This window comes from Elgaria multicarinata, chromosome 14 (genome assembly GCF_023053635.1).
Source record: "Elgaria multicarinata webbii isolate HBS135686 ecotype San Diego chromosome 14, rElgMul1.1.pri, whole genome shotgun sequence".
In the NCBI taxonomy this organism is placed as follows: Eukaryota; Metazoa; Chordata; class Lepidosauria; order Squamata; family Anguidae; genus Elgaria; species Elgaria multicarinata.
This window is the reverse complement of record NC_086184.1, coordinates 17293595-17310253: the sequence shown is the minus strand read 5'-3', so window position 1 is coordinate 17310253 and position 16659 is coordinate 17293595. Positions and strand designations below refer to the sequence as shown.

At 49.9% G+C, this 16659-nt stretch overlaps 1 protein-coding gene across 4 annotated transcripts; it reads right to left on the bottom strand.

Annotated features, from left to right (window-relative positions):
* Nucleotides 1-4842: 4842 nt before the first annotated feature.
* PARD6A (par-6 family cell polarity regulator alpha) lies at nucleotides 4843-16598 on the bottom strand. 4 transcript variants are annotated; one of them, XM_063141328.1, is made up of 4 exons: nucleotides 16371-16598; nucleotides 13019-13241; nucleotides 12231-12320; nucleotides 4843-6122 (listed from the first exon to the last, which is right to left on the bottom strand). In XM_063141328.1, the coding sequence occupies exons 1-4, from the start codon at nucleotides 16431-16433 to the stop codon at nucleotides 5332-5334; spliced, it is 1167 nt and encodes a 388-aa protein (XP_062997398.1). In that variant the 5' UTR covers nucleotides 16434-16598; the 3' UTR covers nucleotides 4843-5331. The 4 variants fall into 4 exon arrangements, with proteins under 4 accessions (XP_062997398.1, XP_062997397.1, XP_062997400.1 ...); XM_063141327.1 differs by having other exon boundaries at nucleotides 4843-6125; nucleotides 16371-16597; XM_063141330.1 differs by lacking the exon at nucleotides 12231-12320 and having other exon boundaries at nucleotides 16371-16597.
* Between the last annotated feature and the right edge of the window lie 61 nt (nucleotides 16599-16659).

Below are 16659 nucleotides of genomic sequence, written 5' to 3'. Positions count from 1 at the left end.
TAGGAAAGGTGAATCCCCCGACAAGCGATCAAGTCTGTCATTCAAACCCTAGCTGTGGAATCCGCAAAAGGGGAGACCGGGGGTTTAGCTTGTGCAATGCTCCCCCTCCCCAAAAGCACTGCACAGGGTTGCAAGGGAAGATAATAGTACTTTTATACTGTAGTTTAAAGCACTTACATTTTATATCGTGTTTTGTGGTTTTACTTATTGCGAACCGCCCAGAGAATTTTGGCTATTGGGGAAGGGGGTACAGAACGTAATAAACAAACAAACCAAATAGATTGCAAGCAAGATTAAAAAAAAACCTCCTGGCAGTACAGTCTAAACACAACAGTGTTTGTCAAACATCCTTCCTGCTCTGTGGGGAATTTTATTTATTTATTACATGTCTATACCGCCCAGGTAGCCGAAACTCTAGGACAGGTGGGAGTTTGCTGGCTTCTGCTTTCCAGGACCCAGAGGCCTGAGATTGTCAGCTGTGCATACAGGGGAGAAATTAAAGGAAGGTTTCTGGGAGTTTAGGCAGTTGGCTTTACAACTGTGGGAACAAGAGTCGAAGGACAGAGTGGGAAACTATGGTGCGAACGCTGGAATCTTGTGTTCTGACACAAAGAGAGGGAAGAGAGGAAGGTGGGAATGGGGGAGAAGATTAATTTAATGTTAAAGAAGTTTAAGGAACTGGCAACAGAGTTAAGAGTAGAGAATCGATGGCAGAGGGAAATGGACAGACGAGGGAGAGAGTATAGAACTGGCTTCAACCAGAATTGTATAGAACTGGCTTCAACCAGAATTTCCCAACACGGCACTTTGAATGGGATGAATTTGGCTGTCCTATCTGTTAAGCCAGCCTTCCTCAACCTGGGGCGCTCCAGATGTGTTGGACTGCACCTCCTAGAATGCCCCAGCCAGCTGGCTTGGGCATTCTGGGAGTTGTAGTCCAACACATCTGGAGCGCCCCAGGTTGAGGAAGGCTGTAACAGTTAAGCAATGGGGACATATAATTCGACAGTGTAGATCACAGTTAAATGATGCAGTCCTGGGTTCAGGAGGGGAATACTGGGGCAGAAAGAACTGCCTCAAAGAGGAAGCCATAAGGCTGCTGCGTAACAACAGGCAAAATGGGGACTCAGTGAAATGGTTCAATGGAGAGAATGATTACATAAGTGTTGTACAGTCAATTTAAAGCCTTCCTCCACTCCCCTAGCCAGGAGTTTGGAGAGGGGGCAAAATGTGTAAAGCTCCCAGCTGTAGCTCTGTTCCGCCTTTTCAACTTCGTCCTTGCATGCAGGCAAAGCTTGTGGAAGAAGGACCAAGGGCTTGGTTCTCGTTCTGTGGAGTTTGCGGTGGTCAAGGGTTTTGCAGTGGGGTAGGGTGCAGCGGGTTAGGTGCAGGGTGCATTCCACCACTGACCCTTCACTTATCTAGAGAATTTGAAGCCCAGTGGTTGGCCATGATGACAGGCAATCCCCTGGAGCAGTTTAGGTTTTCCAGGGGATGATGGCTTGAACCCTGAACCTGGCTCCTGCTGCCCTCTGGTGGCGAGCCTAATAATGGATGATTCACAGCCCATCGAGGATGTAACAGGCAGAAAAGCCTCTATCCTGAGGTAGGAGCAGCTGCTGCTGGCTACTCAGCCGGGATTTAAGCTCGCTACAAAGACTGCCAAGGATAAACACACTTGATTTCCTTCCTTCTCCTCTCCCAGTCAAGCTTTGGAATGTGATAAAGGATTACACCGATCACATATAGGTGTATCAGCACCGCCAGCTATTAGGATATACTGAAAGAGTCATTGACTAAATGGGGCATCAGGCATCCGTGTGAGAGATTAGCTATTCGTTACAGTCTCCCTAGCTTCTGCAAGGGGAGCGTGTGCCTCTTCATCACCTTCTCCTTCCACAAGGCCCAGCAAGAGACACATCCATCCCAAATTGCTAAGGCACAAGAAGACGCCCAAAGGCCTCAGTTCACTCTTCGTGCCAATGTCTGTGGGGGCTTGGTACTGAGAAAAGCCAACGCCACGGCCCAGTTTCCACTTGGACCTGGATGTCTTAAATAGCAAGAAATCCACAACATTTTAGCTGGTTGGACTTTAAAGTGAACAAAACGAAGAATCCACGCGTCTGGGATTTAAAATTATAAACCGAGTCTCTCTAAAAGCTCTTTGGGTGCAAATGAGCCAGATGGATTGTGGGTGGTGGATAGAGAGAGTGGCCGTGGTGACATATTGGGATCAATGGCTTATTTGTTAGGGATTTTTAGTTTTCTTTCTTAAGGTGCTTTTTGCGTGAAAGATATAATGTGTGTTGGCCTGTTCCTAATCAGTAGCACAAAGGCAGGAGGGAAAGGACCCAAGCCAGAATGTTTTGGGTGGGTGAGCTAGCCAGCCACCTTGCAAGCCCAGATCATAGCAGCACAATAATAAAGCAAGAACAACAAACGCTTTTAAGGTGGTTCGGAAACTTCAGCTGATGCAGAATACAGCCATCCGGCTGTTCTCACGTGACACCGAAACTCTGCCCACCGCACTGGTTGCCAGTGCGCTTGCATGCCTATTTAAAGCGCTGGTTTTAACCTTTAAACTTTAACGCCTTAAACAGTTTAGGCCCAAGTTTGGCGAAAGACTTGCCTTCACGGGTACCAGCCTGCCTGCACTCGGAGGCCTTCTCACTCGCCCATCGCCAAAGGCAGTGAGGTTGATGAGTAAAAGCAAGAGGTCCTTTTTCGTGGTGGCCCCACAATTCTGGAATAAGCTTTCAGTAAGGATTCATCTTTCCCTTCTTTGCAGGTTTTCAGAAAAGCTCCAAAGACCTATTTGTTTTCACTGCCCTTTGCTTCCTTCTTGAGTGGCTGATCGTATTTATACTCCCTAGCTTTAATTAATCGTATTCTGTTGTTTCTTTCATCTTGCACACTGCATGAAAGGTGACCCAGAAACAATTTTAAACATATACAAAAGAGGCTAACATTTAAAGACTAATTTGTAAGTCTCTAAGATGCCGAAATACCTTTGCCGTGGAAATCCTATACACAGAAATAAGTCCTATTGAGTTGAGCTGGGCTCACTGACGTGGCGTAGTGGTCAATTCTGAAGCCCAAGGAGAGGCCAAAATCGCAGGCATCTGTATCAATAAAACTGGTCTTCATGGCTCATGCAAGACCCCTCCCCCCAAATACTTTGCATTACAACAAGAAACAATATATTGTTGCTGTGAAAATTCATTCCCCACCCCCCCCACCCCGAGATTCTGAGGGAGGGGAGGCCACAGCAGATGAGTTCCACACCCCTGCTAATACAAAAGGCTGGTGTTGTATGCGAATCCTGGCTCCACCACTGCAGGCAAATATGTATAGAATTGCAGATTTAGATGTTCCTGCTACACATTCATATGGGTACTCCTCTCTAGAAAATGAAAATACAGGTGGGAGCTTAGCTTTAACCTGTGATGCCATTTCTCCATCCTCCTACCCCTCCCTCTCCCTCTCTCTCACACACACACACACACTCTAACACTTCCTACCAGCAGGTATCTCACATCAAGCAAGAAACGCCTCCCTGGGCGAGTTCAAATTAGCATTACATTTGCATAAGCCCCACACTTCCCACAGTCATGCAGATTTCTTTTGTGTTCGCTGTCACTGAAGGTGGAACAAGCGCCAGCCCAGCGCTCTTTGCCAAGGGGCAGGATTTTTGCACACAATGAAGAATGAGCAAAGGACCAGCTGCCCAAAACCATGGTCAACGAAAGGACTAGCTCAGTAGTCTTCCACCTTTTCAGGCCAAGGACCCGTCTGCAGCATGGGACCAACCTCTGATCTGTGTGTGTTCGTTAGATATATTGTCAATTTTTTCGTCTCATTTTATCTCCTCCATCCTTTATTTTTTCCTCTCTCATTCTCCCCATCTTTGTTTCCCCCCTTAAAAACAACAGAAACTGGTGCCTGTGGCCGAAGGCTGCTCCACCTTGGGCCTCTGTTTGGGATGGAGGACGACACAGAACAGCTGAGCCTGAGAGTGTTTGGGGCGGGGCGCAGCGCATGGGCAAACAGAAGATAGCTGCCACTCGACCCAGCTGCTCTCACTCATCCATCGGCATAAAGGCAAGCCTCGAACCCAATTCAGGTGCTGTAAGCAATTGCTGGTTCTGTTTATCCATAGCAGTAGCATTCAACTCTCATTCATTTCAATGGCTCTACTCTATGTAGGACTAATGTTGGATACTACCCATGGGCTGCACATACATAGCTTCCCTTCGGCACAGGGGATCTGGCCCTCGAGCTAAATAAGTTGTGCACATCTGCTTTATGCTGCAGCTCCTTTCTGTACTCTTGTATTTGAATCATAGAATAGTAGAGTTGGAAGGGCCCTATAAGGCCATTGAGTCCATCCCCCTGCTCATTGCAGGAATCCACCTTAAAGCATTCCTGACGGATGGCTGTCCAGCTGCCTCTTGAATGCTTCTAGTGTGGGAGAGCCCACCACCTCCCTAGGTCATTGGTTCCATTGTCATACTGCTCTAACAGTCAGGAAGTTTTTCCTGATGTCCAGCCGGAATCTGGCTTCCTTTGTTTATTGGCATGGTAAAACCAATAAATATGTATATCTAGGATGGGAAAAGGATAGGGAAAGGATCCCTTGACCAATTGCCTCGGCATGCTGGTTGGGCCAGCATGCCCTTCGATAGAGGAACCCACCCAATTTGCCTTGATGCCACCCTGCCATGGAGCTGGCCTGGCCTCCCACTTGGCCCGCCCAGGCTGTTCAAGCCTTTCCTCTCAGCGGGTCCTTCGCCTTGCCATTCCCCGCCGCTGCCTGCTTCCAAAAACCACGTGAGAACAGGCTTCCTAAAAAAGAAAACAGTTTAATAGTCTGTTGCAATATATTAATCTGTGATGCATGTTATCATAAAAACAAAGAACAAAAACCCAAACACTTCATGAGGGCCGATAGTCGGCGGTGGCAGGGACCGCGGGTTGGGAGGCCCCGGTCTGCCTGGAACACAAATGGCGGTAGAGGGGGAGCGGGCAAGGACATTGGACTCCCGTCGCTTTGGTTCAACGGGGACAGTTTGCAAAGGTCTCGGGGAAGATGGGCCACCCCAGGTGTCTCCAATCCTGTCTGCTATCTCGGCCACAGAGAGCGCCGTGTGGCTACCAGGCAGTGCACAAGGGAGGGTCAGTGACGTCAAGTGAGGGTCAAGTCTCACAATCCAGACAGGCTCTGTATTTCAGCTCCATTGCCCAGGAACGAGGCCGCTGCCAAACTGACCTCAAAAATGTTGCAGTTCAAATACACGGGCGTGGGAAGGGGGGGACAGACGGTGCCCGGGGCTATAGCGTGATGACCGTGCCGTCCTCCCGGAGACTCCCCGCTCGGCTGCCCCGGATCGGGCTGCCACTGCCACTGTGACTGTTCAGGGAGGGCAGCGAGCCCTGAGAGCTGTACAGAGACAGGCTGTGCTGCAGGCTCTCCAGGAGACCCCCGTTGGGGCAACTGGCCGGCAAATCGCTCTCGATCACCAGGTCGCCCTCTTCGTCACTCTCGCCCTCCGCCGTGCTGCAGTTGCTCAGGTACTGGGAAGCCGGACTGGGCGTCTGCTGGCTGGGGGTGCTGTCCGTAGACACCCCGGAGCTGCCCGAGGCCTTGCTGCTGCGGATGACGTTGTTGCGCTGGTTGGCCGGCTTGACGGTGATGATGAGGTTGTGGCTGTTGGCCACCATCATGTCCGTGACCTGGTCCAGCGACTTGCCCGCCACGTCGATGCCATTGACCTCCAAGATCTCGTCGTTGACGGCCAGCAGCCCCGTGCTCTCGGCCAGCCCTCCCTTGACCAAGCGGGAGATGAAGATGCCAGGCACCTTCTCCACCCCCTGGGGGGCCACGCGCACGCTGACCCCGTCCCGGATGTAGAAGCCCAGCGGCTTGCTCGAGCCGTGCTTGTGCAGCCGCACCCGCCGGTGGGTCTCGGGCAGAATGTCCACGTCGATGATGGAGGAGATCTGCCGGAAGTCCTGGGGCATGCCGATCAGCAGGTGGGGCTTGGTCCGCTGGTGCACGGGGCGCAGCAGCCCCTTCTTCTTCCGCTGCAGGGAGTTGGAGGCGAAGACGCTGCTCTCGGCTTCTGCTGCAAGGAAGCAGGAAAGCAAGGACCCATCAGGCGGGCAGGCAGGTGGGCGGGCCCTGCTCTCACCAAACCCTTCCTCCCCAGCGGTCAGCACCCCTTCCTTCCGCCTCTTTGTCTCCCCTGTGCTACTCTGCTGGCATTCCATGGGCTCTCTCCAGGGTACCTAACACCAGTGTTGGGCCCAGGTTTTGGAGGGCCCACGGGCATCACACACCCCATGGGTTCCCTCCCTCTGGGAGCCTACTTTCTCACCGCCATTGATACCAGCTGCCATCATCCCCCCTCCTCTTTCTCATCATTTATTTGATTTTTTATTTATTTATTACACTTATATACCGCTCTACAGCTGAAGCTCTCTGGGCGGTTCACAAAAGCTAAAAACAGTAAACATTAAAAGTATACAAAATTTAAAAACCACCAACAACAGTATAAAAACAGCAGCATCCATTTAAAACAACAGTTCTGGGGTCCGTTAAAAAACAAACTTAGCATGGTTCAATGCCGTTAAATGCCTGGGAGAAAAGTCTTGACCTGACGCCTGAAAGATATTCCACAATTGGGGGACCACCACTGAGAAGGCCCTCTCCCTTGTTGCCATCCTCCGAGCTTCCCTCGGAGTAGGCACTCGGAGGAGGGCCTTAGACGTTGAGCGCAGTGTACGGGTAGGTTCATGTCGGGAGAGGCATTCCACTTGCTTGCTAGTCAGGCAGAGAGCCAGTGAGCAAGAAGGCATCAGCCTCTGCTCCTTTTCACCACCACTGCTCTCTGGGCCAAGACGAGAGGCAGCTGAACAAGCAGCTTGCAACAGTGAAGAGGAGGAGCAACTCCGGAGGGTCTTGTCTGTGGGCCCCTGGCTGGGGTGTGTGCCCTCAGCAAGTGCCCGACCGTGCCTACCTTTTAAGTCAGCCCTGCGTAACACCCAGCTGAACCATGTTACTTATTTACTAAAATAGTTTTATCCCACCGTTCCAGCCCTAAAGGAACCTCCAAGGTGGTGAGATGCCGTTGATTACACTTGGACATCAGAAGAGCCCTGCTAGATCAGACCAAGGGTCCATCTAGTCCAGCGTTCTGTCCACACAGTGGCCAACCAGCTGTCGATCAAGAATTCACAAGCAGGACGCAAGTGCAACAGCACCCTTCCGCCCATGTTCCCCAGCAACTGGTGCATACTGCATGTGATACTTGAAGGTAGCATGCAGCCATCCGGACGAGCAGCCATTGATGGCCTTCTCCTCCATGAATTTGTCTAACCCCCTTTTCAAGCTATCCAAATTGATGGGCATCACTACCTCTTGCAGTAGTGAATTCCATAGATTAGCTATGCACTGCGTGGAGACGTCCTTCCTTTTATCTGTCCTGAATCTCCCACCAATCGGCTTCATGGAATGACCCAGGGTTCCAGTATTGTGAGAGAGGGACAGAAATGTCTCCCTATCCACATTCTCCGCACTATGTACACCTCTATCATGTCTCCCCGTAGCCTCTTTTTTTCCAAGCTAAACAACCTTGGCTATTGCATCCTTCCTTCATAGGGCAGATGCTCCAACCCCTTGATCGTTCTAGTTGCCCTTTTCTGCACTGACAGCTTAGCACAAACAAGCCACAGCTGTGTGTGAAGAGGTTCTGGACTTCACACCAGAGGTTAGGACTCCATTTCGCTGGGCACCGATGCAAAAAACTGGGCCGGCCTCTTTCTGCTCAGCAGTCCTGGCTCCCACTGCCCCCCTTCTCCATCCGGGTCAGATCCTGACCCATGCCTGGCTGTGCGGTACCTGCCAGTGCTGTGCGACCCAGCCTCTGGCGGGATTACACATTGTATGCCAGGCTGGGATTAAAAGGGATATGAATAATTCAGTCTTAATCACACTTTGAGCTGCGCCCTGCAGACTTAACTCAGTAGCGGCCGGCGTTTGTGCTGCAAAAAATGAAAAAATAGGACCTACTGAGGAACTCTCATACACACACACACACACAATTGCCAGCACCCACAACAGCCTCTAGATCCAATGGAGGAGGTGGTGACGGACGCATTTGAATCCTGGAGGGATTCAAATAACTACAGCTCAAAACACACCAATGCAAACATTTAGTCTGCCAATTCTGCCAGACTGGGAGGAGGTAGAGGGAGACACCTTCTCATTTCCCTGCCCCCCAATTCCATATGCTGATTGAGTTAAATGTATGTTAATCTAAAACGCTGATTAGTATTTAGGCAGAGTAACAGACACACACACAAAACCAGAGCAGGAAGGAAAGAGGCATAAAAAATTACTTGGAATTATTATTGAATAGTGGCAACCCCAAACAGTGAACCCAGTAAAAAATGGGATGTAAAGATTGGGCAGAAGGAGGAGGACAGAAATCTATCCTTTAAACACCGCAATCATGACCTGGTTTAGACCTATTTCTGCATTAATAACAAATAGTTTTCTGACATCTAAAAGCAGGGGTGCAGAACATTGGGGGATCAATCCTGCCCTCTGGGATTCCCTAAAAGGCCAAGCCTTTTCCCCTGGCTCCACCCCCTTCCCGCAGCGACCTATGGTTTGCCAGTTTCTTGGCTTTTGTGCACCCCCCCCCCCAAAGCTTATTCAAAACAGAATCCGGCCCTGGGGCTGAAAGAGGTCTGTTCTCCTGGGTTAGATTGCTGGACTAGAATTGGGGAGTTTGGGGTTCAAAACCATTCTAAAGAAAGAAGCCTACTTGGAAATCCTCATTCAGCTGGGTAAGACACAGCAGAAGTCCCAGGTTTAATTCCCTAGCATCTCCAGGGAGGACTAGGAAAGAATCCAGCCTGAAACCCTGGAAAGTTGCTGCCAGTCAGTGGGCCTGTTCAGACAACACGCTAAGTCATGATTAGGCCGCTAACTCTTTTGCACCAAGTGGCTAGTGAGCGTGTTTAAACCAGGGTTACGTAGCCACCATGGTTAGAAATTGTTTGCACGACATGCCAAGTCGAGGTTCACACAACATGCTAAGCCATGATGCTTAGCCCAAAACACTTAACCATTGTGGTTTAGTGTGTTGTCTGAAGAGGGACACTATTAGCAGTAACAGGGTAGATGATAAATTAAGGGTCTGACTCAGTATTCCTATGTTCCTATTCAATGCCTGTCCAAGAATCACAAATCTCTCTTGCTGGACGCAAACGCTTCTCCCACGGTACTGAGCAGGCTGGATGATTCACCCAGTACCCTAAAGAGGCCGGAGATGTTTGTGACAAGCTGTGAGATGGACACGAAGCAGCAAGACTCGCCGAGTCGGAACAGGTTGGAGGCTGAAATCTGGCACAACTGCCGTAACAACAGCTGGGAGCAAATAGGACCTGAGCCCATATTAAAACACACACACAAAACCACAGGAAGCCCAGACGACAATGCTAAGCAGAGTCTTGGAACGCCTACACAATATGCCCCGGGGAGCGTGTCCCATTTTACAATCTGACCCAAACAACCATGCAAAGTTAAGCCTGCAGAAGAAGTCGGCCCTGGCCTCAACCTTTCTTTTTATGAGCCCACTTGCTTTCTTTGTCATTTGAGTCAGCCTGAGGGACCGAAAATCAACAACCAATGCTATCCCCGTTTATAATTTCACCCGGTTGGGTTGCCTGGGGGAGATTTTTCCTCCTCGCCATAGGCGAGCGGCCACGTGCTGTTTCTAAGCATGACGAAGAGCCCCCTCACTCGCTCAGCAGAACCTGCTGTTCAGCCTTCCTCAACCTGGCGCCCTCCAGATGTGTTGCACTGCAACACCCATCATCATTCCCAGCCATGACTGGGAATGACGGAAACTGCAGCCCAACACATCTGGAGGGCACCAGGTAGGGGAAGGTTACACAGTCACAGAAACTTCTCCAAGGGGAAGCCAGGGAGGTTTCGGCAGGTCACGGTGCTCAAGTAGTTACACCCCTCGTTCTACAAAGCTATAAATACCACACTGTGTTTTTAGCACAGCAGGTTATTTTTAGCTTAGGGCAGTCGTGCAAGACGGTGGGAAGTCTTCCCCCACCCCCTCCAGCAGCTGGGCCAGCTCCAGGTCCTGAAGGAACCTTGGGCAAGATGCCCTTAGTGAGCCTCCCTCCCCGTGGGGTGGTCCCTTCCTCCTTGCCATGGTCACCACTGCCCATTCGACAGCCCTCTCCCACTCGATCTGGTGCATAAAGCACCACTTCCTCGGGGAAGAAGCAAAGGTGAGCGGCAGCTTCTGCTTCTGCTTCTGAGCAGGCAGAGAGAAGAAGGAGGAAGAAAAAGCCGGGCCAGAGAGAACCAGCACCTCTCTACTCAGCAACCCTGCAGCAGCTTCTGCATGGCTAAGGAAGCCAAGACTCAAGCCACACAGCAGAAGAAAGAGCAGGAGGCAGGGAAAGGATGCACGGCTGCCCTCTGCCACCTAGCTCAGCAGCCTTTGCTCACAGGGCCGGCCCCAACACCTGGCATCGTTGGGCACTTGCCAGGGCCCCCGGCACACTCTGACACGGCACAGAATTCAGCGCCTGAACATGAGAGCCTTTGTTTAGTTTATTGCATTTCTTCCCCGCCTTGTATCCAACACGGAACTCAAGGCAGCGGCATACAACGGGTTCCTAGGTAGTTTCTCATCCAGGCACCGACCAAACTGAGACAGATTTGCTGCATCATGTGCCTTTGTGGTTGTTTTTAAAAATCAAGTTACTAGTCCATTTGCCTACAAAGATAGCTTAAATACAGACAAAAATAAATGAAATTTTACAAGCAGGGGTAATTGGAGTAGAGCTTTGTCGCTCTGTTTTAGTTCCTTGCTGTCTGAGGGATGCAATATTCGCAAGCAAAGTTTCTTATAGTTCATGTTAAGTACATTTGCAGAATTTTAGGGCAGAATACATCCAGCTAGTTTCCTGGTATTCTTGGCCCTGCAGGTAGGAGCTTTTAGTAGACAGCCAGTGAGACGTAGTGGTTAGAGAAAACGCCTCCAGACTGGTTGGACTGCAACTCCCATCAACCCCAGCTAGCACTGCCAATGGTAAGGAATGATGGGAGCCATAGTACAAAATATCTGGAGGATCAAGGAGGCCCAGGTTCAAATCTCTCCGCAAGTTCACTGGGTGTCACTTAACTTTCTGCCTATCTAACCTCAAAGGGCTGTTGTGAGGGTAAAATGGGTGTGTGTGTGCACAGAGGACAACTATATGCACATTATATACACATTAACCACACTGGTAATTGTGCAAACCAGGTAACAAACGGAGATAGCATGCATATAGAACACTACATATGAATTATGCTAGATCTCTCTTCCCCAAACATGTGCACTCCAGATGTGCTGCAATACGTTGTTTTTAGATTACGGATGCATCTATTGCAGCAGACGTAATCTCTGAAAAGGCTTTCCTCCTCCTCCTCCCACACACTAGATAGAATACATCTTCTAAGATGGTGCATACTGCCTGGAATTTTTATAAGTATTTGTATTACTAAAGAAATGCAGTAATTATTCAAATCTGCTTCCCAACAAAGTAGAGGCAGCACCTTAATCGGGCACCGTTTTAGTTAAACAATGGGTAAAATCTGATGTAAATCCAACTTAGAGTAGACCCACTGAAAGGAATAAATTTGAGTTAGTCAAGAGTCACTTAAGTCCCATTCATTTCAATTAGACTACTCTAAGTAAGACTTACTGTGGATTTTACCCATTGATTAAATTAACCCAACCTGATGCTCTCCTAATGCTTTGGATTACAAATCCCATCAGCCCTCACCAGCAGGATCAATAGTCAGGGATGGTGGGCATTGCAGTCCCACAATTCCCAGTCTGGTTGGGTGAAGCTGGAACTAGATCAGGGACTTGAAAAAGAGCTCTAAATCTGGCTGAAAATCTGCAAGTCTTTTCCTGAAAAGTTGTTGGAAGTTCTACCAGTAATGTGAAAGAATTACGTTTAAGAGTAAGGACAAAGGAGACTCCTTTCTAGAGTACCTTAAGTTCACCTCCACAAAGAATCCTTCTGGATAAATTCACTACTGTTAGGTTTTTAGGATTTTCCTGTTGAATGTTGTTCTGTTTTCGGCAGAACTGTCTCTTTTCCCACAACCCTCCCTTGGTTTGATGTTAAAAAAAGATCTCTCTGACCTGGAGGTAGAGGACGTTGGCAAGGAGCCCTCTGTAGAGTCCCAATCAAACCCATCACTTTTCCCTTCTTCATTGCAGGTATCTGTAGTTCTATTGAAGGAAACGGATTTTCCGACATGTGTAGCCCTGTTTAGCTTTGCACCAATTCTATATCTTAAGTTTCCCCATAATCCCAAATATCTCCCTTGAATTTCTGAAATTTGGAATCTTTGCATTCTCGATATTGCTTTTGTAGTTCTGTATCTTTCTGATCGATCCACACATTTCCCCCTTCTAAGATAGCTTACATTAAGCAGATTGACCTCGGATGTTTCTGTTAAAAGGATCATGAGGTCTAGGAAATAACTGCTTAAAATAGTGTACCATTTTTCTTCACACTTTTCATTTCAGTTTTAAAGTGCCCAGCAAAGCTTCACAAAGACTTAATTGGGGCTGGGAGTGCTTTACTTGCAATTTACTTGCTGTTGTGAACCTACTGGGAGTCAGAAACCTTTGCCCATCTTTCCATTCTACCTGATGAAGAGTTCTGTGTAACTCAAAAGCCTACACACACAACTATCAGAATTGAGCACCACATAAGAAAGTGCCTCTACTGTTATTTCTTGCTCTCCTGTGATGAAAAAAAAAAAAGGTCTCAAAATTAGCTGCCTGGGCAAACTACCCAGAGATCTACCATCTGCCTGCTTCTCTTCTACACCATCCTGAGCTCCTTCAACGAATGGCAGGCAAATAAACAAATACAGAATAAACGCGCTGGGCTCATGAGAAGAGTGAGGGCACCCCTTTACCTCGTTTCTGGATAATGATTCGGAGCAGAGGATTGGCAGAAGACAGTGCCTTGTGGTAGTTGTCATCATTGTTGATGGGCAACAAGTCACCGTGGACATCCGTATAGCCAAGCAGGACGTCCAAGCAGGGGATCTGGTGGACCCTCTGGATCAGCTGGTAGAATTCCTGAAAGCCGCCCGCGCTGGAACGCTTCATGGCAAAGCGGCGGAACTCAGCATCGAACTGTACAAGAGGAGGAGGAAAGGGTGAAAAGATAAAGCAGAAAGTTGCTAACACAGTCCGGCAAACCCAGCAAAGATTTGCTACTTCGCAACAGCCTTTATGGAGTGGAATCCTGGACACCTAAGAACAATTCCGGGAAAATCAAACCTTTTGAAATGTGGGCATACCGACGCATGTTGAAGATATCTTGACTGACCGAGTAACAAATGAGGATGTACTACATGGGCTAAGCAAACAACGGAATTAACAAATACCATCAAAAGAAGAAAATTACTACAGGCCCGTTCAGAAGACACCTTTAACCATGGCTTTAACCATGGTGGTTAAGCCAGAAAGCCAGGCCGTGTTCAGAAGACACGTTAAACCACGGCTTCAACCATGGTGAATAAGGCTTTTTCCTTTATTCACCGTGGTTAAAGCCGTGGTTTAAGGTGTCTTCTGAACACAGCCAGGCTTTCTGGCTTAACCACCATGGTTATAGTCATGGTTTAAGGTGTCCTCTGAACAGGGCCAATAACTTGGTCACATTGGAGGGGGAAAATACACCATGCTCCAGCTTATTATACAAGGGAAAAATGAAGGGAAAGGATCAGTAAGAGGAAGACGAACAACATGGTTAAAGAACTTGAGGGAATGGTATAGCTGTACTTCTATACAATTATTGACAGCAGCAGCATCAAAAACAAAAATAGCTGTAATGATAACTAACCTCTGATAGGAGAAGGTGCCTTAAGAAGACGGCAGATGAGGACTTTGGACTCCACTTTGATGGGTCAATAGGTCTCCCCTAATGAACACTCACAAGAACACTCAGGGTGGCAATCCTAGGCAGGTTTAGACAGGGGAAAAAAGGTCTATAGCTCATAGAATTCCCCAGCCAACATGGCTGACTGGGGAATGCTGGGATTTATAAGCCCTTTTTCCTGTCAAAACATCCATAGGATTGCACATTCAGTCCTTGCCTTGAAAGAAAAACAACTGTGTAGCATCCTGAACAATATGTCAGGAAGTTAAGATCTGTAACATTATTAAGGACAAAGGACAAAGTATTAAATAGGATCTCGGAGTTCCAGAATTGCTCTAACTGCTAAGTAACATCACTAAGTTGTGGCAAAGCAGAGTTGTGAATAGGCAGCCACTAACTGAAGAGAAGAAATTCCCTGCAGCAGGAACCTTTCTTGTTCTACATACCTTGATTCAGCATACTTTCCACTTTACCTGAAGAATTCTGTGTAACTCAAAAGCTTACACACACAACTATCAGGACTGAGCCCATCATAAGAAAGTGCCTCTTCTACTATTTCTTGCTCACCTGTGCTGAAGCAATTGAACATAAGAAGAACTCTGCTGGATCAGACCATCTAGTCCAGCAGTGGCCAACCAGCTGTTGACCGGGGAACCACAAGCAGGACATGGGTGCAACAGCACCCTCCCACCCATGTTTCCCAGCAAATGGTGTATATAGGCTTATTGCCTCTGATGGCTGGGGCATGCTGGGAGTTGTACGCCAACACATCACATCTGGAGGGGGCTAGATGAGGAAGGATCATTCCAGAGCAGCACAAGAGAGACCTTCTATTGTTGGGGGTTGTTTCTCCAACCCGGGTTTTCACATCCAAGGAGCTGCTATAAATCCATTTCTGATGTGCCCCCCCAAATGGGGAGAAATATCACCCCTCAAAAGAGGATGGTTCTGCCCCACCATGGGGACCATCTACCACCATCTGCCCTGTTGGGATGCGTCTTGATGGGTTTTTATGTCTTGATATGGTTTTATTGTGATTTTATTGCTGCATTGCGATTTAATTGTGGTATTTAATTATTGTACTTTGATTTTAAGTTATACCCTGGCTTGGAAGGCTTTATTTACAGGTGGGCTACACATTAGCATAAACAAACAGAAGATTAAAGCCAAGCTTCATACATGGAACCCAAGAAGCCTGATTTATACTGGGTGAAACTCTGATCGAAGGCCTTTCCATCACCCGCTACTTGGTTGTTTTTAACTGGAGCAGCTATGCTTTGAACCCGGGGCCTTCTCCATGCCCTACCACTGAGCCTCGGTCTCTCCGCACCGCCTGAAGATAAGTCAGGGGATACTCCAGAAATGCCGGTCAGCCTGGGGTCCTATCCCAGCTCCCTGTGGGAAAAACGCTGGCCCTTTCCAGAGGTCAAGTAAGTTCACTCTCAAGGGAGAGCTGCCTGCCCGTCAGCAGTAGAGTTCCACCAGGATCAGTCTAGAGTTGGAAGCGAAATCAACCTGTCCCGGCTTCCCGATGGCTTTTTTTCCCCTTTAAAATATTTTTTTTTGGGGGGGGGGATGTTACACAATAAGGGACCCACCTCCCTTGTCTCTGATTATGCTCCCAAAGGGGTGCGAATCAACCTCCAGACTGCAGAACCGCCTCCCTTATCGACTAGGCAAACGTCCACCTCTCATCCCTTCCGAGAGGGATCTACCGCTGGATGCATTTCCCGACCGAGAGATCAGCGCGAGATCCTTCGCAGCCCCCGGAGCCCGGTCCGGGATGCACCATTGCATAACCACCCGCGCCGCGGGGGAGCCCGGTGCCTTCCCGGGGGAAGAGGGCACAATATACACGGAAACACACACACGCACACGGAGTGCCAAGCCACGGAAGGCAGCAATCCCTCCAGATCGGAGCGAGGTAATCCTCTCGGCTGACACTCTCCGCACTGCCGAGGAAGGGAGGGGGGCACAAACAATCGCCCGCCGCCGCCGCCATCCACTAGGCCGGGCGAGACGCACAGCAGACGCCCGGGACAGGAGAAAGGCGGCGGCGGGGGGCGATGCGTCGTTGCGCATCGCTCGAAGCCCGTGGAGACGCGCTGGGAACCGAAAGCCCAGCCAAGGAGGGAGGGAGAGAGGGAGGGAGGGAGGCCGGGAGGAGGCGCCCGCCGCCTGGCGCACCTGCTGCAAAGGCGGATCAAGGCTGCCCCCAGCAGGGCGGCGTGACCTGGGCCAGCTGGGCGCGGAGCGCGCCAGGCGCCTCTTCCCTCGGTGAGTCTGCAAAACCAGCGCCGAGTTGGCCAGGAGCAGCCGTGGACCCTCGCCGCCGCCGCCCCCCTCCCCAATTTCGCCCAGCGCGGCGGGGCAGGCGCGCTCACCTTGCTCTTGACCTCGATGACGGGCTCCGGGCTGCGCGCCGGGGTGCGGTGGTGCTTGGCCATGCTGCGCCGGGCGGGCGAGCGGGCAGGGCCGGCTCGCTCCTCCCGCCCCGCACTGCCTCCCGCTGCTGCCGCTGCTGCTGCTCCACCAAGCGAGCGCTGCAAGCAGGAGGAGGAGGAGGCGGCGGCGAGGAGGGAGGGAGGGAGAACTCACCGGCCATGACGTCACCGCCACCCCGCAAGCAGGTTGCGGGGGAGATGCCGCGCGATTGGCGCAAACCGGCCGAAG

Excerpts from the sequence above, each read along its gene's own strand:
- PARD6A (XM_063141327.1), bottom strand. The coding sequence starts at position 16,433 with ATGGCCAAGCACCACCGCACCCCGGCGCGCAGCCCGGAGCCCGTCATC. Across the intron at positions 12,321-13,018 it reads AATCATTATCCAGAAACGAG|AACTACAGATACCTGCAATG; the intron begins GTAAAGGGGTGC and ends TTCCTTCAATAG. Across the intron at positions 6,126-12,230 it reads CCAACGTCCTCTACCTCCAG|CAGAAGCCGAGAGCAGCGTC; the intron begins GTCAGAGAGATC and ends GCTTCCTTGCAG.